General features: G+C 52.8%; 2 protein-coding genes across 3 annotated transcripts in view; one reads left to right on the top strand and one right to left on the bottom strand.

The window, feature by feature from the left end:
* The window catches only part of RSPH14 (radial spoke head 14 homolog), a gene marked incomplete at both ends in the record, with an annotated part of 86,862 nt that extends 85,870 nt beyond the window's left edge, over positions 1–992 (bottom strand). The window contains one exon of the mRNA XM_083373859.1: positions 794–992. Within this exon, the coding sequence (XP_083229985.1) occupies positions 794–992 (199 nt within the window). The remainder of the gene's footprint in view (positions 1–793) is intronic.
* Positions 727–20,959, top strand: RAB36 (RAB36, member RAS oncogene family). 2 transcript variants are annotated; one of them, XM_083373860.1, is made up of 11 exons: positions 727–809; positions 9,396–9,468; positions 9,567–9,658; positions 11,675–11,740; positions 12,513–12,614; positions 15,574–15,638; positions 15,769–15,820; positions 18,065–18,146; positions 19,358–19,448; positions 19,761–19,880; positions 20,288–20,959. In XM_083373860.1, exons 1-11 carry the CDS (start codon positions 802–804, stop codon positions 20,347–20,349), a joined length of 813 nt encoding a protein of 270 aa, XP_083229986.1. In that variant the 5' UTR covers positions 727–801; the 3' UTR covers positions 20,350–20,959. The 2 variants fall into 2 exon arrangements, with proteins under 2 accessions (XP_083229986.1, XP_083229987.1); XM_083373861.1 differs by lacking the exon at positions 727–809 and adding an exon at positions 8,683–8,740.
* Positions 20,960–21,951: the final 992 nt, after the last annotated feature.

The raw sequence follows: 21,951 nt of genomic DNA on the forward strand, positions 1-21,951 counted from the left end.
TTCGTACCCCTCGGCCCTGGTCTTACCCTCTGTCTGGGGCAACAGGGAATCAGTCCACACCTTCCTGGGTGGGAAAAATCCTTCAGCTCTCTGAAGACAGCAGTTACCCCTCCCCTTGCTCAGATGTTTAGACCAAACACCCAGGGCCTTCAGCCCCTCCTTGTACTGGGCTTCACAGCCTTCGGAATGTGCTCCTGTGATGGTCTTTTGAAATATGTCTCTGGATCTGGACTCTCACCTGATAGAATGGACTCCATGTCTATCGATGCATCAGAAACAGAAAATAAGCCAACAGTCCAGTCTAACTTCGGAAAAGGCGACTGCAATCCTATTCTGTGAGTGGGTTGGGTGGTATCTAAACCTGACAAACAGCCTTGGCAGAAATTTAGAGTTCAAAAGGGCTCCTTGCTCCTCTCTTTTCTGTGCCCCATGCCAGGTCCTGCATTTTAGGAAGGACCCTGACCAAGCGGAGGCCAGTGGAGGCGGGAAGGGGCACCTGCGGTGGCAGCGCAGGTGCGTCCGAGGCTGGACTAGATGATATTCCGGGTACAGGATTTTTTTTTACCCTCCGCAGTCCGGCTCACTCCCAGCCCGGGGAATCACCGGAGGGTCACTTTAAGAGCGGTGGACTTCAACTCCCAGAATTCCCAGGGCGGCACTCGGGGCCGAGGAGCTCTGGGAGTTGCAGTCCACGCCCCTTGACGCGGCTCAGGCGAGGCACGCGGGGCTGGACGGCCGCTGGGCGCCCGGGCCTTCTCCCGCCCGCCGTGGCCAGGCCGCCGCCGCCGCTCACCCAGGCCGATGGCTTGGTAAGCGTTCTCCGGGTCGTGCACCAGGTCGCAGAGCGCCATCAGGGCCCGCTGCCGCGTCAGCAGCTCGGGGTGCTGCAGCTCCTCGTTGAGCTTGGGGAGGCCTCGGCGGCCGAAGGCCACGGGCGCCTTGGTGGGGTCGATGTCGGGGGGCAGCTGGGCCGAGATCCGCGGGTGCGCCATGCCGGACGGGAGCCCGCCGAGCCGCGCGCGCCTGGTTGCTAGGCGACGGGGACGCCGGGCGGGAAAGTCTGCGCACGCGCACCTGCCTGCTCGGAGCGGGGCGGGGCCTTCCCGCGGGTCTGCGGGCGCTCGCCCGAGCGGCTTCGGGAGCGCTCGGCGCCCCTCGTGCCTGTGCCGCGCTCGGAGCGCTCCGCCGCCGCCTTCGCCCGCCGCCGCTCTGCCACTCCGCGCCGGGCCGCGGCTGCAGGGGGTGGAGGGCTGCCGCGGCTCCCGATGGAAACCTCGGGAATAAGCCCTTCCCCTGCAGGGGAAAGGAGCCCACCTCGCTTGAGAAGCTGCTTAAAGAGAATATTGCAAAGTTACGAGAAGGGCCGGTCCGAGCAGGTGGTTCAAACCCAAGGCGAGGATGGCGCAGCGAATCAGTTGCCAGGAAGCCCGCTTGTTTTCTGGATCGCTCGGTTCCAAGAGCGGATCCGCTCCTGTACAAGCATCGGCGGCTCAGAGCCCCGTGCCTTTGCTGATCGGCCGCCCTCGCTGCTGGGTCGCTGCGAGTCGGTGATGAGTAAGTGGGGTCGCCTCCTGGAGCTCCTGAGCTGCAGCAGGAAGATGGTGCTCAGCGGAGCAGGATCAGACCTCAGCTCCTGAAGGGGCGTGGCTTCTCTTGTGGGACCCAGCCAGATGCAACACAGGAATGCAGCTGTTTCCCTTCTGATCAGCTGGTGGGCGTTTCCCTGTCTTCTGGGAAGGTGGAAGGGTGTCTGTTTGGCTCTGAACTGCTGGGCGTCCCAAAGTGAAGAAAAGGGACAGGAAAGGGGCTCAGGAGAAGTGGAAGGATTGTGGCAGAAATTTTGGAGCTTCGGAAGGCCAAGAAATGCCCAGACAACAACAAATTTGTGGGGCTAGGAGGTGGAAAGAGGCAGAGGGTAAGCCAGACACGAGCGCTAGCAAGGAAATAGAGCCTTAACCCTGACTGTTCCCAAAGGGAAGTGGAACCAGACCAACACTGTGAGCTGATCAGAGAAGTTTCTTTATTGCTACTTGCCTCTTTGCAAGAATCTCGGCTAGACTGACTGCAGTCTCTTGGGAATGACCAGACAAGGGCTACAAGGGTTTTAGGGAGGGAGGTTAGGTTTGGGTCACTTTCCCCCCTGCAGGGACTCCAAGGTAGCTAGTAGGGAGTCTACCATGAGACATGCAGCTCAGAGGAGTAAACAAGAGATAGCTAATTTAAGGAGCGCAGGCCTCCGTGCCTAGAAGAACAAGGCCAGGGCCAGAGGAACTGTAACCCTGGAGGACCCTTGCAGGCCTGGGCAGGTGCCAGAAGGGAAGAGTGAACGTTGCTCCTCTCTTTAGAAAAGGAAAGAAAGTAGAGCCGGGAGAGTAGAACCCAGTCAGCTGGGTGTATACTGTACAAATGACAAGGTCCTCCTCAGGCAGGTCATGGGTGAGAAAAGGCCTTTGGTGGGGTGCAGCTGCTAAAAGGCAAATGCAGTTAGGGGTGCATTAATGGGCTCAGAGCATGAGAAGCAACTGTCCCCCTCCCCTCTCACTTGCTCTGTCCCCCCTTGCAATTCTGTGTCCAGTTCTACTACCACCACCATCTAAGCAGGATGATGACAAACCGGGCTGTGATCAGAGGACAGCTGTCCAATTAATTTAAAGAATCAGTTTCCCTTCCTTAGAAAAGCCACCAAGGTCTTATCTTCTTAGTTAGAGATGGCCTTGAAAGGTGCAATCCTACTCATTCCCCCTCCCAGCCTTAAAGGAATACACAAGTTTAACATATGAAATAGCTACTTCTTCATCTCTTGTCAATCAATAACATTCGATGTTAGCAGCGTTGATATCCGGCCCCCCTTACAAAAAGGACAGATCTTGTAATGTAAACAAAACACAAGCTAGGAACTGGCTTTTGGTTTGTTGGGGTGTTTCTCATAAAACCTTTTGATAGGTCTGTCAGCTTTCACATCAGTAGATTTCACCCAAATGGCTTCCTTTCCATTGTACTAGGTATTGCAATTTTCCCTTAAAATTTCTAGAGTCAAGAATACGTTTCACTTCGTAATGGGTCTGACCTGCTACCATGAGGGGTCTAGGTGCTTCCTTAGGGGGAGGTCTTAAAGTGGAGGTTCGAAAAGGTTTCAGCAAGCTACAATGGAACACCGGGTGAATTTTCCCCAAAAGTCTGGGTAGTTTCAACTTTACTGTGACCGGGTTGATGATTTTCCCAATGGGGAAAGGCCCCAAGAATTTCGGTCCCAATTTCTTATTGGGTAGTTTCAGGCATAAGTATTTGGTCGACAAATAGACCTTTTCCCCAACTTGGAATGATTTTTGGGGAGCTCTCTTTTTGTCAGCTTGCTTTTCGTAGGTCTCAAAAATCTTTTTTAAGGCCACTTTTGTATTTTTCCAAACTTCTTCCCAACCCCTCACCCACTGATCGAGTCTGGGAAGTGGAGGGTAACTGAGGGTATTCCGGTATGGGGTTGAAATCTTTCCCTGTGGCAACATGGAAAGGAGTGTAGCCGGTGCTGCTAAGTACTGAATTATTGTAAGCCACCTCTGAAAAAGGGAGGTCGGTCCAGTTTGTTTGTTGGTAAGAGACGTAGCATCTAAAGTATTGTTCCACCATTTTGTTGGTGGATTTTGCAGCTCCGTTAGTAGCCGGGTGACAAGCAGCTGATAGGCCTTGAGATGATCCAATTAATTTAAGAAAGTTTCTCCAAAATTTTGCTGTGAACTGTACCCCTCTGTCCGAAATTATTCGCTTAGAGGCACCATGTAGTCGATAGATATGTTTTAGGAACAATGTAGTCAGGCATTGAGCTGATGGAAGTCCTTTGCAGGCGATAAAGTGAGCCTGTTTGAAAATAGGTCTATCACAGTCCAAATGACAGTATTTCCTCTACTGTCGGGTAGGTCTACTATAAAGTCCGTAGCTATTTCTTCCCATGGTTGAGAAGGTTCGGCCACCGGTTGCAGTAACACAGGGGTCTTTCCTGAGATTCTTTTCATGGTGGCACATACAGTACAGCTCTTGACATAGTATTCTACATCTCATTTTAGTCCTGGCCACCAAAATTGCCGGCGAGTGAGATGTACAGTTTTTAGATATCCAAAATGTCCAGCCTGTTTGACATCATGGCTGTGTTTGAGGGCATTAAGACAAAGAGCTTCAGGCAAGTACAATTTTCCCCCCTTGTAAGCCAGACCATCCCTGCATGTTAGGGATGTCTGATTGTCTTTAAACCATTGATCAGTGAGGAATTCTCGCTTTGTTTTGTTTACCCCGGGGTCATCAGGAATAGGGGTCCTGCGAGGTGTGAGTTGGGCCGCAGTTTGTGGACCAGGGATAATTGCCTCGTGAACTTCTTCACGTTTGCTTTTGTACTGTGGCAATCAGGAGAGCACATCAGCTAGTAAGTTTTTTCTTCCTGGTATGTACTTTAGAGTAAAGTTAAAACGGTTGAAGTACTGTGCCCATCGTACTTGTTTTTTTTATTACATTTATATCCCGCCCTTCTCCGAAGACTCAGGGTGGCTTACAAGCTTAGCTTTGGGGACAATTTGCGGGGAGTTTTTAGTGCCTCTAAATTTTTGTGATCTGTCCTTACTTCAAAAGGCACCTTGCTCCCTTCTAAGTAGTACCGCCAGTTTAATAGCCCCCACCTAATAGCGAAGGCCTCCTTCTCTCAGACTGTCCATCTCCTCTCGCTTTCAGTACATTTCTTAGAAGTGTAGGCACAAGGTTGCAGGACCCACTTTTGTTCTTTTGCAGTAATACAGCTCTGACTGCCACATCGCTGGCATCTGCCTGAATTACAAAGGGCTCCCCTGGGCAGGGATGCTTTAGGACTGGTTCAGCCACAAATAGTCTTTTTAAATTCTCAAAAGCTTTCTGACAACTCATAGTCCATGCTAGCATTTGGCCAGGTCGCAGTTTTCCCCCTCGCCCGTTTTGAGTAGTTCTATAAGAGGTAGAGCAATCTCGGCAAAAGAGGGAATAAATTGACGGTAGAAGTTGGCAAACCCTAGGAAGCTCTAGAGCTGTTTGCGGGGTTTTGGGAGCTGCCATTCAATTATGGTTTTTACTTTGGCTGGGTCCATTTTGATACCCTCATTGGAGATTCTATAGCCAAGATAATCTAATCGGGTTTGGTGAAATTCACATTTTGACAATTTGACATAAGGTTTGGCATTCAATAGTTTCTTTAAGACTTCTCTGACCAGTTTTATATGGTCAGTCATATTCGTGCTGTATATCAGGATGTCATCAAGGTATACTAGGACCCCTTTGTATAGGTGTTCATGTAGGACCTCATTAATCAACTGCATATATACGGCTGGGACTCCCTGCAGTTCAAATGGCATGACTTTGAATTGGTAGCTCCCCAAGGGGCAGTTGAAGGCTGTCTTCCACTCATTCCCCTCCTTTATTTTTACCTGGTAATATGCTTCTCTCAGGTCTAACTTGGTGAAAACGCTCCCCTTCGCCAGGTGGGTTAGCAAGTCTTTCAGTTGGGGGAGAGGGTATTTATTTTCCACACTCACAGCGTTTAAGCCTTTATAGTCCACGCAGAGACGTAGAGACCCATCTTTTTTCTCCTTCAACAACACAGGGGCTCCCACAGTAGACTTGGCCCGTATGCCCAGTCTCAAGGCACATGACAGGCTAATGATGCATCAGGAGCAGCCGGTATCGTGTAGCACTTTCAGGTCTACTTGTGCTCCTGACTTAGGGATTATGAGTTTAGCAGGCAATAAAAAAGGTAGGATGCGTCAACTCACCATCGGGTCTTTCTCCCCTTCATCGTCGCTGTCAAAACCGGGTAAAGTGGGGGTGGGTCCGGTCAGTGGGCCAGCGTCCTCCTGAGTGGGGGACGTAATCTGGGTAATGGGCTCCTGGGTGGCCCAGTTGGACTTTTCTCTCGATGGCTGCTGTATGGGTTTCTTCCTCATTGTTGAATCTGGTCTACTTTGCTGTTGCGAGTAAGGAACTGTGCAATTTGCTGCTCAATGTCCCTGCTGTCCACATCAAAAGCACTTGATTAGCGGACCGGTAGGTGGTCTAGGTCTTTCAGCCATAACAGTCGGGGGTTTTCGAGGGGGTGGTAGCCATCTGGATCCTGGTATTGGTGCAACTTCAGGTGGGGGAGGCTTTTTATAGCGGGGGAGCTGGACATCTAATTTCACCGCTGCCTGGTACCATTCACGCAGCTGGTCAGGTACAGCTCAGTAGATACATGACTGAGAGAGGTGGTCGTCTAACCCTTCTCTAAAAAGATGAATTATTGATTGCTCAGGCCATCTCTCTATCCGACCTGCCATCTTTCAAAACTCCCGCATGTAATCTAGGGCAGGCCGGTCAGCTTCCTTTATCTTATGGATTTGTTCTTCTGCTTTGAGGGCAATGGATGGGTCCTCAAATCTTTCCCTAAGCCCCAGGAGGAAAAGGTGGGGGTCCTCCAATTCAGGGGCCTGCTCGTTATATAAATTGTTCAGACGCTTCTCCCTCTAGGTTGGATGCAATCACATCAAGCATCGCACCCGGGTCCGGGTAAGTGTGACCCCAGCGATTCAAGTGAGAGCGTACTTGGTTGAGGAAAAAAATCAGTTTCTCTGGGTCCCCATCAAAGGTTCCTCTGAAGGGTGGGCTCATCGCTTGCTGGGGCCCCCATTGCTGCTGGCCCCACCCTAGTTGTTGGTTCAACGGTTGTTGGGGCCCCCACTGCTGCTGGCCCCCTCCTGGTTGTTGATTCACCAGCTGCCAGGGCCCCCACTGCTGTTGTTGTGTCTCCAGTTGCTGTTGGCCCCACTCTAGATGTTGATTTAATGACTGCCAGGGCCCCCACTGCTGTTGTTGTGTCTCCAGTTGCTGTTGGCCCCACTCTAGATGTTGATTTAATGACTGCCAGGGCCCCCACTGCTGTTGTTGTGTCTCCAGTTGCTGTTGGCCCCACTCTAGATGTTGATTTAATGACTGCCAGGGCCCCCACTGCTGTTGTTGTGTCTCCAGTTGCTGTTGGCCCCACTCTAGATGTTGATTTAATGGCTGCCAGGGCCCCCCCTGCTGCTAGCCCCACTGGTCCTGCTGTACGTTCAGGGGTTGCAGGTTGGGGTCCTGCTGCTGCCGCCCTTGCTGTTGTCCTCCCACCAGCTCCTGATCTCCAGGCTTCTGCACCACCCCCAGCTGTTGCAAGGCTTCTATTAGCTGGGGCAAGCTCAGAGGTTGTTGGCCTTTCACTTGTGGGGGCTCCCCAAACTCCCATTGCTGCAGAAGCCCCGGGCTGGGGTCCTCTGTCTCTATGGGTCTGGAGGGCCTGGCAGGTCTGGCAAGCAGTCTGATCTGCAGACAGGATTTTCCACTCACCCGAGTATTCAATCTCAGCTGGCCTGGCTGCTCTGAGGCTCCTGGAGTCTCTGCTGGGCTTAACCCACTCTCCTGGTTGTTTGGGTCTAGCTCCCAGCTGGGAGGATTGCTGAAACTCTTTCCTTACTGGCTTCTACGCTTGGCCCTTCCCCCACTGGGGTGGCTGCTGGTGCCGGGGAGCTGCCTTCAGGCAATTTTACTCCCTCCATTGTGGGATCTTCTCCAACTCTTTGCCAGACTGCCTCCCAAACTTGGAGACAGCTACGGGAGGTGGGGACTCCCTAATTAGTTTAAAAATAGTGTGGATTCCAGCTTGATGTGAAGTTTCCAGATGTATGGGCTTTTCAAGTGACTCTGAGGCATTGTTTACCTTAAAAGTCCTTTATTAGCCTAATACACCGGCAAATGAAGGAAGCTGGAATCTGAAATCTCCGCCCCTTGCACAATATATTAAAACACAATTCTCCACCTTTCTAATTTTGTCATTAATCATATTCTCCAATTAATTTAAAGAATCAGTTTCCCTTCCATTAAAAAACCTGCCAAGGCCTTATCTTCTTAGTTAGAGATGAGATGGCTTTGAAAGGTGCAATCCTACTCATTCCCCCTCCCAACCTTAAAGGAATACACAAGTTTAACATATGAAATGGCTACTTCTTCATCTCTTGTCAAGCAAGACCGTTTGATGTTAGCAGCCTTGACAACAGCTGTTGATGGGATGAAGGCTCTGGAAACTAACTAGGGCACAGAAGAGAAGGCTGGGAAAAACGTGGTGGTGCTCATCAGAAATCCAAAGGCTGCCCTGCAGAAGGGGGGGCAGCACAAGAGCCGGAGACCACCGTGGAGCGGATTGGGGTTAGGGCCCAGGAGAAGCTGCCTTCGGGCTGAATTGCAGCCTCTTTCTTGGAAGTGTGAAGTTTCCATTCTCCAGAGGTCTTCCAACAGAACAACAGACTTGGACCCTGGAGGTTTTCTAGTACAAAACACAAGTTGAGAGAGTAGATGACCTCCAAGGTCCCTTCCAATTGTATTATCATAAGCTGCATTTCCGTAAGGACCGTTGGAGGTCATCTTGTCCAGCCCCCTTGCTCGGTGCGCGAATCCTCAGGCTGTCCGTGTGGAATAGCTGATCGCATCGAATTGGGGGGGAGGGGGAGGGGGAGGGGCCGCCCTTTTGGGCACGGAGCCTCTCCTGGCACCGGAGGGGGGAGGGCCGTGCCGGGGAGGCCTCTCCCCCCTCGGGCCGGTTGCCATGGCCACGCGGCACCGGCGCTGCCCGTCGAGAGCGTCTCGCCTCCCGCTCGCCTGCAGCGCCGCCGCCGCCCTGCTCGGGAGCCGGTCCGCGGAGGCTCCGGGGCTGCGCGCTGCCCTTCGCCGGGTGCGGGGACTCGGCGGGCTGCTGCGGGTGGCCGAGCGGGGAAAGAGTCCGCCGCGGCCCTTCCGCTCCCCGGGGCTGGCCGGGCGCCAAAGGCTGGAGCGCGGCGGCTGCGGGGAAAGCCCCGGGGGAGCTGCGCGGAGGGCCGGCCCGGGCGCTGGCGCTGGCCGGGGCGGGAGCGAGGCGCCTTCGGGGCGGCCGGGCGGGGCGGATGCCGGAGGAGCCGGCGACAGTCCCCTGCTCGGCTGCCGCTGTTCCGCGAAGCGCCTCCCGGCAACCGGCGCTCCCTCCGCTGGTCCGGAGCCTGGCCGGGCGCGGGGACGACCGTCGGGCTTCCGCCGGGCGGGTGCGGCGCAGGGGGCGCCCGGACGCGGGGCCTCACGGCGGCTGCGGCTCTTCGGGCCCCGGCCGAGGGCGCCGCGGTCGGCTGAGGGGCCCCGGGCGGGGGAGAGGCGGGGCCGGCGAGGGCGCTCCTGCCGGGATGCGCGGCTCTCCCGGGTGGAGCTTGGAGGGCGCCGCTTGGGCCGAGGGGCCGAGGCTGCCCGCCCGCTCTCTGCCAGCCTCGCGGGCCCGCAGACGTGCTGGCCTCCGCCGGCCTCGCCGGGGGTGGAGGAGGGGAGCGTGGCCGGGTCCTCATCGCTTTCGCTTGTCCTCGCAGCACCGCAGGCCGGGCGATGAAGGGCGCGCTCCTGCCCGTGGGCAGAGACCGGAGGATCTCCGACTTCCCCAAGGTGAGCAAGGAAGGCCCGTCCGCTCCTCCGGGGGCGGGGGGGAAGGGCGCCCCCTCCCAGGCTGGGCGTCCTAGAGCTGCCGCTCCCTCTGCCCGCAGTGCTACACCCCCGAGGCCTGTCTGCAGCTCCGGGAGGACTTCCACGCCCGGGTGAGGGCGGCCTGCCAGCGGAGGAACCCGGGCTCCGTCGGGTGAGTCTGCACTCCGTGGGCAGCAGCCCTTCCGCCTGCCGTCCCTTACTTAGCCAAGCAAACCACCCGGGTTCCTCCGGTTTTCTAATTCCTGCAATCCTGAAATAGAAACTGCTTTGGATCTGAAGGACAGGAGTAACCTTAGGAAATCGTCTCACTCTGGTTTTTTAAAAATTACTTATTGTTTTAAATTGGCCACCCAGTTCCAGGAGATTCTGAGCAGCGTACAAAACTAGAAAAGACATACAATCAGCGAAAAATATTAAATCAAGCCAGCACATTCTAATAAACAACAAAATCCAGAAAACCAAACAGAGGCCCTTAAGCAAATAACAAGCATCAGCCCCAGGCCTGGGACCCAAGCTTTCCACAACCTCAGGAGAAAAGATCCTGATCTCTTTCTTTGAGGGGGGGATCCTGTTCCAGAGAGAGGGGCCCCAACAGAGAAGGCACTCAGCCCAGAACAACATTTAATGGGGGGGATGCTGGAGTGCTCCCACTCTGCTGGAACGTACTGGGCAGGCAGAAGCCTCTCAGGTATCCGGGCCTTTGATCAGACGCACCTGTTGCTGCTGCTGGCGCCACTGCATTTTGAAGCCCCTGAAGCTGCCGTCTGCTCTTCATGAGCATCCCCTGGTAGAGCCTGTGAGATGACTAGGGCCTGAGGGATTTTTGGAAGGGCCTCCTGATGGAAGAAATGGTGCCACCGGAGCACAAGGGGAACCTCCTGTGCAAGAGCCAGGATGGCTGACGGGGGAATCCTAGGGACTGAAGGCTGCCAGGATTGAGAAGCACCGCATGAAAGGAAAATGGTGGGTGTTGCCGTTCCTGTCGGGGAAGGCAGAGGAGTTGTTGGGTAAAATGCGGGTCCAGCATTGTGGCCAAAGCTGGACTGAAATCTGGAGGCCGTTTCTCAAGCCAGCCCAGTCCTGACCACCTCCTGCTGGGAGACAAACCACTTAAGGCTCCTCGGCATGCCAAGGCCGGGAGGTTGTTCGACACACCGTGCTGCTTTATCGTGGCAGGGTCTGAGAAGATCCTCTGGCTGGGATATTTTCAAGCCCCACGAGGGGGCTTCCGGTGCTCTGTGCCAGAGTGCCCCAAAACTGTAAAGGCGGGGTGGGGTGGGTGGAGAGGGCAGCTTCTCAGGGAACATGAGAAATTGACCTCTGGGAAAAGAAAGAGAAGGAGAAATATGCAGGAAAAATGTGATTGCGCAGGTAACTCTGTTGGACCCAAGTGAAAACACTGATTGTGTATCTTCTAGGACGGGTAGGCAACCTCGGCTCTTTTATGACCCGTGCACTTCACGAGTCATAAAAGAGCCGAGGTTGCGTACCCCTCTTTTAAGAGATCAATTATTATAAAAAGGTCTCCCTCTGTGAATATATCCTAGTCACTGCATCTCTAAGCTAGAGAGTCCCAGCAACGTGCTGATCAAAATGTTGGACCAGGAGCCTGGAGCCCCCCCCCCCCGGCAAGCCCCTGGAGGGGTGGGGGGTGAGCTTGGCTGTCCTTCTCGCTGGGCTGAGGTTTGTGAAGTGCAGGTTTGTTGAGGGAGAAGTAGGAGAAGATGGCAGGAAGGAAAGGCAGGCAACCTAATTAATATGTAAAGGCTTATTCTGCTTCACATTTTGCTGGATCTAAACAAATGCAAGGTCTGTTTGTTTTGTGAAAACAAATCCATTTTGGTTCACCTTGATGTCCTGATGTTGTCTTTGCTGTGGATCAGGAAGAGGAGCCCATTTCTGGAGCCCTCCCCCCTCCCCCCCTACCCCCAGTTTGCTTTATGCTCAGATTGAGAAAGAATTGCGGGGTGGGAAGCAGAGGGATGTAAAACCGCATTGAAGTGTGAACTGCTTCAATCTCCAAAGAAAGATGCGATGCTTCTGATAGGCCAACTTGGATCAAGCCATGTAGGGCCCCAGATTTTGCACCCCTCGAAAGTTCATTCACTCCACGAAACTTTTTCCTAACACTGTATCAATATGTCCAATGTGAAAATCTGTGTTCCAGCCTAAAGATCTCCAAGGCGGTCGTGGTGGGAGACCTCTGTGTTGGAAAAACAAGCCTTATCAACAGGTATTATAATGCTTCCTTGCCAAAATCATTCCATTTTGCAGTAGCAATTAATGGCGGCTTCTGTGTTCCCCACCCCCAGGTTATTCTAAGTTCACTGGTCATTTCCTGCAGGGATCCTTGAGTGCCACGCAGGCTGCTTTGGGCCCTTTCTAGGATGGCTGAAGCCCCTGTTCCTTGGGAGGCTGGTGGAACTGCCGGGCCTCAGAGCCGGGCCATGGGCAGGGTGCGGAGGAGGAGGAGGAGGAGGAGGAGGAGGAAGAGGAGGGCTTCCTCCTCCCTTCCCTCCAAGGAGGCTGTTGATGGACCCGGAGCTCGAAAGCCAGACTTCTCTCAAAAAGGGTCTAATGGCAGGTGTGGGTTATGCAAGAGAACCAGGAATATGTACCCAGCTTCTAATAAAAATCTTAGGTTATGACATTTATCCCTGTTCCCCAAAGCACGGAAAATATTAGTTGTTGTGGGCGTCATCGAAATAACAAATGTGCTTATTTGAAATTCAGCCGTTCTTGGGCTTTTCTCACTGAAATTTCAGAAGGAACGTGGAGCGCCTTTTCTGGCTACCAAGTTTTATTTTAAAGCAGCCGCTTACTTCATCAGAGGCAGGGAGCAGTTAAAACCATCCATTTTCTCTGCCATTTTGTCTCCTTCCCATGCTGATCATCTGGCCTCTCTCCCAGATACGCACATGAAGGGACAATCACAGTCTTTTGAAAGAACTTCCAAGATCTAAAATGATATACTGATTTTTTTCCTAACCATTTTTCAATTGCAGGTTTTGTAAAGAGGTTTTTGACCGGGATTACAAGGCAACCATCGGCGTGGATTTTGAAATTGAGCGTTTTGAGATCGCCGGGGTGCCCTACAACCTTCAGATGTGAGTTGGAAAGCAGCCTCTGCCCCTGTTTCCATGTATTTGGAAGGTTTCACTAGAATAACTTTAAAGCAGCATTTCTGATGGAAAAGTCAGCCTTGCGTTACAGAATGCCTTCACTTGAGGGAGTGTACAAATTTTATCTGCATGCATGCAACCCGACGGACAGAGAATTTTTGCCAAGTAAAGTGTGTACTCAGGATGTTGGGCATTGTGGTTCAACTCCCAGATTCTGTCAGCCCTCCAAGGAAACCCGGCTGGAACACTGGAGGTCTCGGACCACTTTTATTGCATAGTTGCAGTATAGGTGGTCCTTGACTTATGACCGTAATTGGTCGTGCCCACTTCGGTCATGTGTTGTGACGGTTGTAAAGCGGGTCACCCACATGACAGACCTGACTTTACAACTTTTTTTTTTGAGGCGGTGTTAAATACATTTTTCACGTTTTTGGCATTTTTGCTGGAAGTAAACGCCAGTGATTGGCAAAAACTTCATAAATTATGACCACGGGATGCTGCAAGCAGCTGCAAATGCCAGCCAGCCCCTGAGATCCTGAAATGTGGTCACCTGACTGCGGAAGGGGGAGCCATTCAGACTCTGGAAATGGGTCGTAAATACCTTTGGGGAGGTCTGTTGTAAGTCGAGGACTATCTGTAACAGATTCCTGCAAGCCTGAATGTGCCTGTGGGCGCCCCTCCCCATGAGAAGTAGGGAGAGTCATGTCTGAGAAGCTTTCTCAAATTAGTTTCTGCCTCAATTCAGATTTCTTTTATCTGAACATTGCAGCTTTCCCTCCGGTCCCTCAGGGTTATTCCTCCTTGCCCATCAGAGACCCCCTACCAGCCCTCTAGCATTAGATCTGAAATTCCAGTGCAGTTGATAATGCTGGAGTTAAGATCCAGCTGGGTGCCCACCTCGGTTGCCTAAACAACTGCATCCCTCCTTGGGCCCCGTCTGAGCCTCGAGGCACAGCAGTGGAAGGCCTCTCAGGAGCAGAGAAGCTAATCAAGAGTGGGGATGTCTGCTTGTCTTTGTCTTGGGGCCTGTTCAGTTGGCCTGGTCTCCTGGTGCCTTCAGCTAAACGGGCTACTGAGGGCATTACTGGTTGGCAGTAACCACTGACCCAGGATGGAGGCTGGCTGGCTGGGATGTCTCAGTGGGAGCTTCATCTGAGCCTTTACAGGAGACCTTAGAGATTCCGGGTAGCCGATTCTGGAGGGCTGTAGCACTTGAGGGAGTTTTCTGGGAAGTTTCCTGCTTGGGAGATTCTTGAAAGCTCAGAGACGGTTCGATCTCACGGAAGCCAAGATCGAGAATAACTGGGCGTCTGAACTGAAGAGGCCGGGGGGTCCGTCGCAGGGTGGGCTCTAAAGGAACGGCCACCTGTACCCGGCTGCCTAATTGAATTAAAGCAAATGGGGGTGTGGGTGTCCCATGCCTCCGGAGGGCCAAAGAGGTCCCCTTGTGATTTAAGCTGCTGATCTCTCTCGGGTAGGAGAGGCCTTCAGATTGATCCATGTCTCCAGAGCTCTGGATTCCTCTAGCTGATTTGGTGGGAAGCATCTGGGTTTATTTGGCACCAGAAATAGCACAGCAGGATGTATTTTGGGCTCAACAAGAGGCAAAGATGCCCAGGACGCTGAATTCTTCCATCGGCTTCAGACTCCTTTGAACTTCCTGCCCTGCGACCTTTCCTTTGCTAGGCTCGGTGGACGTGGAGTCCTCAGCTGCAGGTAACCAGGTTCAGTCCTGGATCAGAGATCAGGCTGGAGGCGACGGGCCACCCACAGGCACCAGCGTGTCCACATGTCCACCCTTTGGCATTCCCCAGGCCACCTGCAGCACCCGATCTTCACTCCTTCTTAAGGATTCTTGCGGTTAAACAAAAAGAAGAGGAATCCTGCATGGTGTAGAAAATCCCTGCCACCTTCTCCCCCCAGAGGACCCCTGGCGGATGACCTTGCCCCTGTCTGGTGGGGAGCTGGGGGGGCTCAGAGCTCCCGGAAGGCTGCAGCGACGTCCCTTCTGCCTCACGGGGAATGAAGGGGCCTTGGCCACTTCGGGCCCTCAGCGTGGCCACTGGGCGGAAGCTTTCGCAAAACGCACCGGCACCTCAGATGTATTTGTTGTTCAGAAAATGTTGCTCACTCCTGATCGAAGGACCAAATGTCCCTGAATGGCTCCCCCAAAATGCGGCTGTTCAGTGAACTCGGTAATGAACTCGGCCAAGGAGGGACTTTCGCTTGCGGAGCTGCGATCTAACTTGCTCTTTCTTTCTCACATACAAGAGTCTCCATCTTCTCAAGCGGGGAGTTATTCAGCACGTGGGCTGAAAAGAATACACGCTGTCCTCGACTTATAACAGCTCATTTAGTGACCATTCAAAGTTACAACGGCACTGAAAAAAGTGATTTATGACCATTTTTCACACTTATAACCGTTGCAGCGTCCCCAGGGTCAGGTGATTTACGTTTGGACACTTGGCAACCGACTCGCATTTATGACGGTTGCAGTGTGCCCTGGGTGTGTGTGTGTGTGTGTGTCATGTGATCCCCTTTTGCGATCTGACAAGCAAACTCAATGGGGAAGCCAGATTCATTTAACCGCCTTGTTAACTAATTTAATAGCTGCAGCGATTCATTTAACAAACATGTTAAGAAAAGTCGTAAAATGGGGCAAAACTCACTTAACAAATTTCTCACTTAGCAACATAAATTCTGTGTTCAGTTGTGGTCGTAAGTCGAGGTCTGCCAGTATTGAAGCGGGGGATACACGGATGGTGATGAATAATAGCCGGGGTGATTTTTATTTAGTACGTATATTGTGTCTGTACTTTAATTTTGAAGAAGGGGAGGAAGTTGTCCTTTGGGCTCTTGGCCCCATCTCCCCTCTAGCTGTGTCAGGGGGGGAATTTGGGTCCCCCAAAGCCCCCGGGTGAGTGTCTCCTTCCCTCCTGCCCAGATGGGACACGGCCGGCCAGGAGAAGTTCAAGTGCATCGCCTCTGCCTACTACAGGGGAGCGGAAGGTGAGCCGAGGGCGAAGACCCCATCTTTGTCTGTCCCCCCCCGTAACCCCCCCTCAATCTTTGGCACGGCCAGCTGGTGGCTCCAGGGTTGCTCAAGCCCTGCACAAGTCTTCTTTTGCTTTCTTGGCAGTGATTATCACAGTTTTCGACTTGGCTGACATCCAGACCTTGGATCACACCAAGTAAGTCGCTCCAGTTTTCCCTTGCGGCTGACTTTGTGTATCCCACTGAGCCGTGAATAATGGAAGCACGTTCATTGGCTGAAGAAGACCTGCCTGCTTTTACACAAAGCCAAAGTCCAGCAAACCCTGTTACAATTCAGATCATTCCTGCTGTAGCAGTTTCCGCCATCTGTAAGATTTTTTCCAACCATGTTTTGGGCAAAATAATACCATCGTGGGTGGAAAAATGGCCTATTAGTATCTCATCATGAAACATTAAGCTTACCTGGATGATTAAGGGGATCTGATCCTGCACGCCCGCTCTGACTTCTGCCCCCCACACACTAGACAGAAAGGCCTTTAAACTGGCCTGTGGGGTTTCTTTTTTTTTGAGAATGTTTATTGATTTTTTAATAACAGAACAAAAGTACTTATTCAACAAACGTGTTGTCTGGGTTTATCATTCACTAATACAGATTGAATTCCTAATCCCTTATTCTTTTCTCCAGCCATTGATAAAATAAGTCCCAAGTTTGAAAATATTCTGTTTCCTCTTTTTCTTTCAACCTCAGAGTAAGTCTGTCCATTTCCGCACAATCTAGTATTTTTTTAATTATTTCTTCCTCTGGTGGTATTTCTTCATTTTTCCAAATATTGTGCAAATATGATTCTTGCCACTGTTATCACATGTAAAATCAAGTATATAGTTTGTTTGTCAAGTTTTTCTGGCCTGTGGCATTTCTGTAGCGAAAAGTCAAGCTTGGAGTGGTCGTCACCAACTGGAATTTGGAGTCATGGCTACTCCACATCTAGGTGAGACAGCCTCAGAAAAGCCACATGCGAGTTAAATATTAACTTGCACACAGGGAAGAGGCACGCATGCATTAACTCTGTGAGGAACACGGTTTCACACAACCTGCCGACGAAGGAGGCACCCTTTTCTCCCTGCTGTGTGGAATCAAGCTGGGCAGGTCTTCCTAGAGGGGAAGAAGGAGGAGGCCAAGGGAGGGTGGAGGCTTGGCTGGTCCTGATGCCCTTATGTCAGAACCACCTCTACAGGCTGCGCATGAGGGGAGGGCCCAGCCACGCTCAGTTCTGCTGGACCGCTTCCCTCTAGCCCTTGAGATGCATTCAGCTTGGCTCCAGCGGGCTCCGGGGTCTTCTTCGGCTCATGTGGTTTTACCCAGGCTGTTTCCGAGGGGGAAGACCCGTTGACTCATTAACTAGACTTGGTGAACAGGAGGCCCGTATCCGAGGGACTGGCACAGTCTTGTTTGCTGAGCGGGAGAACAGATGGTGGGCCTTCCTTTCCGCTGCCCTCTGCCTCTCCTCCCCAGGTTGGGAGTCTGCTCCTTCTCTTTCTGCTGCGTTACCACTTGGGGCATCACTAGATCAGTTTGCCAGTTCAAAGGAGCCATGGCGTAAACATGGGCAGATGGCTGGCCACCATCTGATTAGGTTTGTGGAGGGGAAAAGAGGCCGAATGCCGAGAGGCAGAGATCTATTCACTTATTTAAAACATTGCTCTAGCTCCCCCTGCCTTATAACAGACTTTGGTTGGTTCCCAACCAAGAATTAAAACAACATAAAATCTTATTGAAAGCCATAAACATTGAAAATAAAAACCAGGCACAACATGCAGTTACCTCATCCTATCGCAGCGTTTGGGGGAAAGCGAGGCCTTCAGTTCTTTCCAGGAGGGCCGAAGCCTGCCAGGGTTCAGGGGAAGGGGTGTTCCACGGGGCAGCGGTACCACAGAAAAGGCAGGCTTCCCATAAAATGGCTCTATTTTGGGGAGGGGACCAGGGCCGTCCCCACCCTATCTGATCTGGCAGGGTGGGTAGATAACCTAGGGAAGGTGGTCCGGCAAATAACCTGGGTTTTGAAAGTGATGACCAGCATCTTGGATTGCACCTGGAAAGAAACTGGAAGCCATGTAACAGAGATGTTACGTGGGCAAAGTTTGGGGCTCTGCTCTGAATGAGTTGGCGTTTCTGGATGGTTTTCAGAAAAATGTAACGGACATTGCAGGAGTCCGTACGGGAGGTGAGCAGGGCACAGGTGACTGGGGCGAGATGCACTTGGTTCCCCTGCCCTTCCAGGCCCTGGGGGAGCTTGCCCGTTGCAGCCGGATGGTGGGAGGCATCCTTGGGGCTGGCAGAAGGCGGCCTACGCAGGGTGCTTTTTGGCCCAAGCACGACTGATGCAGGTTTGTCTTCTCAGCGTGTCCCTCACTCGCTCACCTGTCCTCTTCTCCCTGTCCAGACGGTGGCTGGAGGACGCCCTGCAGGAGAACTGCCCTGGCTCCAGCTTTGTGTTTCTGGTGGGAACCAAGAAGGATCTCCTGGTGAGTCTGAAGAAATCTGTCTCAAGAACCAAGTTGGTCAGTTGGGAATCCATCTGCAGCACAGTGAATGGAGCCTGTCTGTCTGTATGAGAGCCCTGACAGCTTGGGGGAGGGGGGGGCTAATGCTGGCGGAGTGAAGAGCTGCAAGGCCCCCAGGCCCTGCTTCTCCTCCATAAGGGAACAGGTGTCAAGATGGCAGCCAAAACACACATAAAAAACAGGCAGAGCTTCCATTATATTGTTCTGTCTCCCATCTTACCATAAGCAGTAAGACACTGGAGTTATTCCCTAGACCAGGGGTAAGGCAACCTCGGCTCTTTTATGACTCGTGGACTTCAACTCCCAGAATTCCTGAGCCAGCCATGCTGGCTCAGGAATTCTGGGAGTTGAAGTCCACAAATCATAAAAGAGCCGAGGTTGCCTACCCCTGCCCTAGACCCATTCTTTCTGGGTGGGCGCAGTAAATTTGAAAGATCAAGAACACGCATTGGATGTTCTTGTGAAGCAACTGAGGGGAGGGTGGCCTCTTTGCTGCCCCCTCACCCCAAAACCTGCTCTATCTCCCCACTATTTCTTTTCTCAGAAAGCTTATTTGGGCTCTTCTTGGAAGAGGGTGCTGGAGGTGAGGCTTGGGGGCTTCCCTGCTTCCCCCGTTGAATCTCTTTTTCACGCAAACAAGGCCAGAAGCGCAGGGAGCACACAGAGGACCCCAGGCTGTCTGTCCCCCCCCCACAGCATCTTCCTTTGCATTGCTGCCCCCCTCCCTTATCTGAGTTTTCTTGGCTGAATGAAGGATCCACAGCTTGTTGGGCTGGCTGTGTGGCCCAGTGCCGTGTACCCCACTTGTGGCATTCAGGCTGTATGGCACGGCCTGGGTCAGCCACCTCTGGCCAAGGCAAGAGTCCATTGCCCTGAGTGAGGAGCTACTGGACAGGGGCAGCCACTCAGCCCCCAAGTGGGGCAGGAGAGGGCAGGAGGGGAGGGGGCTGGCCTGCAGAGTCCTAGTACACCAGGCTGTGGAAGTTCGGCTGCAGTCAACTCTGCCCCCTCATCTACTTGGGAGGCCTTTTAAGCTCATTGTCCCACCCTACTTCTGCAGCTGGAAACATCCCCACAGCCCCCTCGTGGACCGGGAAGGGGGCAATGGGAAAGCAGATGCTTATGTTTGGGGGCAGCACCCCACTCCCTGCCTCTCGCTCTTTCCGTTTCAGTCCAGTGCAGAGAGCGAACGGACAGAGCGGGATGCCATCCGTCTGGCCAACGAGATGCAGGCGGAGTATTGGTCCGTCTCGGCCAAAACAGGTCAGTTGACCAACAGGAAGGCAGCACAGCAGATCCAGGAGGGAATGGCCCCCCCTTGCCCCCCAATACTCTCTGGAAGGAGCCGCTGGGCCCGGAGGGTCACCCAGCCACCTTTGCTGTTATAAGGAGGCTTCCTCGTGTGCAAGGGAGGTCTTGGACCACAATACCCATGCGCGTGTGCATTTGTTCTCCCAGCATGCAGCCACGTTTTGTCTGTTCTCTGAATACAGCAACAACAGTTAGCAACTGTATCTGCTTGCTGGGTTTTAAGAATTTGGGGTGTCTCCCCCCCTCATTTTTCTCTTTCTTCAGGGGAAAATGTCAAGGAGTTTTTTTTCCGGGTCGCTGCCTTGGCCTTTGAGAGGTCTGTGCTGATGGAGCTGGAGAAGAGCTGCAACCGGCTGGTGCCGATCGGCACAGGAGACTTCATCAGTAGGTGGACCCAACTACCTCCCCCTCCTCGGAAGGGGTCTTTTTTTCTAGATCACCTGAAGACGGATGGACTTCAAGCCTCAGAATTCCTCAGCATGCTGACTCTGGAATTCTGGGAGTTGACATCCACCCATCTTCAAGTTGAGGATCACGGAGAGGGTGGCTGGAGTGCTCCTGTCCGGAAGCAGCCCCTGTGGGATTCGGTGGGGCTTCTTCCGGGTTGAGCCCAGGTAACTGCAGCATTCAACTCTTCCAAAGTGGCCGAGGGGACATCCAAGCCCATTCCGAGAAACACAAATTCAGTAACTGGCATTTGGGGCTGGGAGGAGGAGAATGCTTTGAAGCCTTTCCCTCCCCCGGGTCCCAGGTAGCCCCCGTAGCCCTCCCTTGGTCTTGTCTCCTTGCAGGGATAGAAGAAAGCGAGGTGTCTTCACACGGATCTCGTCCATCCAACCTGAACTGCTGCTAATGGCCGACAGTCAGCTGGAGTTCCCAGTGGACACTGCAGGCTGCCCTGCTCACTCTTTGACAAGCGGGAAGTCACTGGATCTCGGAGAAGCCCAAGGAGTGAGCAGAGCCGATCCCCACCCGAAGCCCTGCTGAGCCACGCAGGCTCCCTTGCAGGAGAGCGGCAGTCTTTCTCTAGGAAGGCCATCTCCCTGGAAACTCTTCGTGCTCCACCTGGTTACCTGCAGACGGTAGAAAGAGAGCAGGGCTGCCGACTGGGCTAATTCAGGGCAACAGCCCCAAACCAGGGGATCCTTCCTGGCAGCCGCAAATTCTACTGGAGCTGGACTTCTAGTTAAACCTTGACCATGACTAATAGCTGTTAAAGCCAGCAGGAGGAATTTGTACTTAAAAAGGAGGATATCTGGAGTGAGAAAAGCTGGTAATCCCTGTCTGTCTCCTCTTTAGGGCCCTTCTAGTGGACTCTCGGCACCAGAGCGTCTTGCGCTGAATTAATTGTTTGAATTACTTGTTAGCTTTGCTTAGAATTACTGCCAGAGCAACTCTTGTAAAAACAGAACTTTGTTTTTGTGTCCATGGCAGAATTAAAGGCTCTGCTGGAGGGCCCAGAATTCTCCTTGTAGTTCAGCAAGCGATCGGTGAGCCCTGCCAGCCTGTGGGACCCAAGAGAGTTTGATTCAAGAGGCGAGTCCTCACACTTTGGCCTCAGGGAGACATATCGGCTAGTGGTGGGGACGCATGTCTAGCATTACAGGGAAACTCTGGAAGGAAAGAAATTTCCACAACTCGCCCCCTCGTCAGTGGATGTTGTTCGCAGCACATAAAACCACCTTGGTCCATGCTGTGCCAGGCGTGATCAGGCCCTGGTGGAAGGGGAAATTCACTCGTTCCAGACCGATGAATGTTTCCTGCTGCCAGTGATGCATCATGGGAAGTAGCTTTGTTTGCAAAGGTTTTCCTCTATGGGTTTATTTCTTTCCCCACACGTTAGCTTTTAGTAGTACAGGTAGTCCTTGACTTACGACCACAGTTGGGCCCAAAATTTCAATCTGTCACAACTTTAAACAGTCACTAAATGAAGGGCTGTAAGTCAGGGACCTGCACTGATAATGTCCAAGAAGCAAATGGTGCAACCCGGCCTTTCCTTAATGTTTCTGAATTTACACGTAACAGACTAGACTTAGTGCTGCTCCTGAATCCCGTCAGATCACATGTCAGGAGCCCAAATAATTTTGGAGTTTTTTTGCCATTATAACTGGGGGAAGAAATCCCTCTAACAGGTAAGACACCCCCCCTCTGTGCTCCCAGCTGAACGTGCACCCAGGAGACTGCTGGGTCCAGCCAGTTGCTGTGAAAGGCAGACCCCCCCCGCCCCCGTTGGCCGCCTCTGAATTGCCCAGCCGAGTTTCTTTGGGAAGGAGGTGCTAACTAACCCATGTGATGTGTGTGTGACCGCATAGTCTCCTCAAGAGTAGGAATGCTACTTCCCGCTAGAGCTCTGCTTTGTCTGGAGATGCTGTTCTGCAGCCTGTCTGTCATTCCTTCAGTGGACAGAGCAAAAACGGTGCTGCCTCTGGAGCTGTTCTGGGGCTGCTATTCAGGC

The sequence above is a fragment of the Vipera ursinii genome, assembly GCF_947247035.1.
Source record: "Vipera ursinii genome assembly, chromosome: 14".
Lineage (NCBI taxonomy): Eukaryota > Metazoa > Chordata > Lepidosauria > Squamata > Viperidae > Vipera > Vipera ursinii.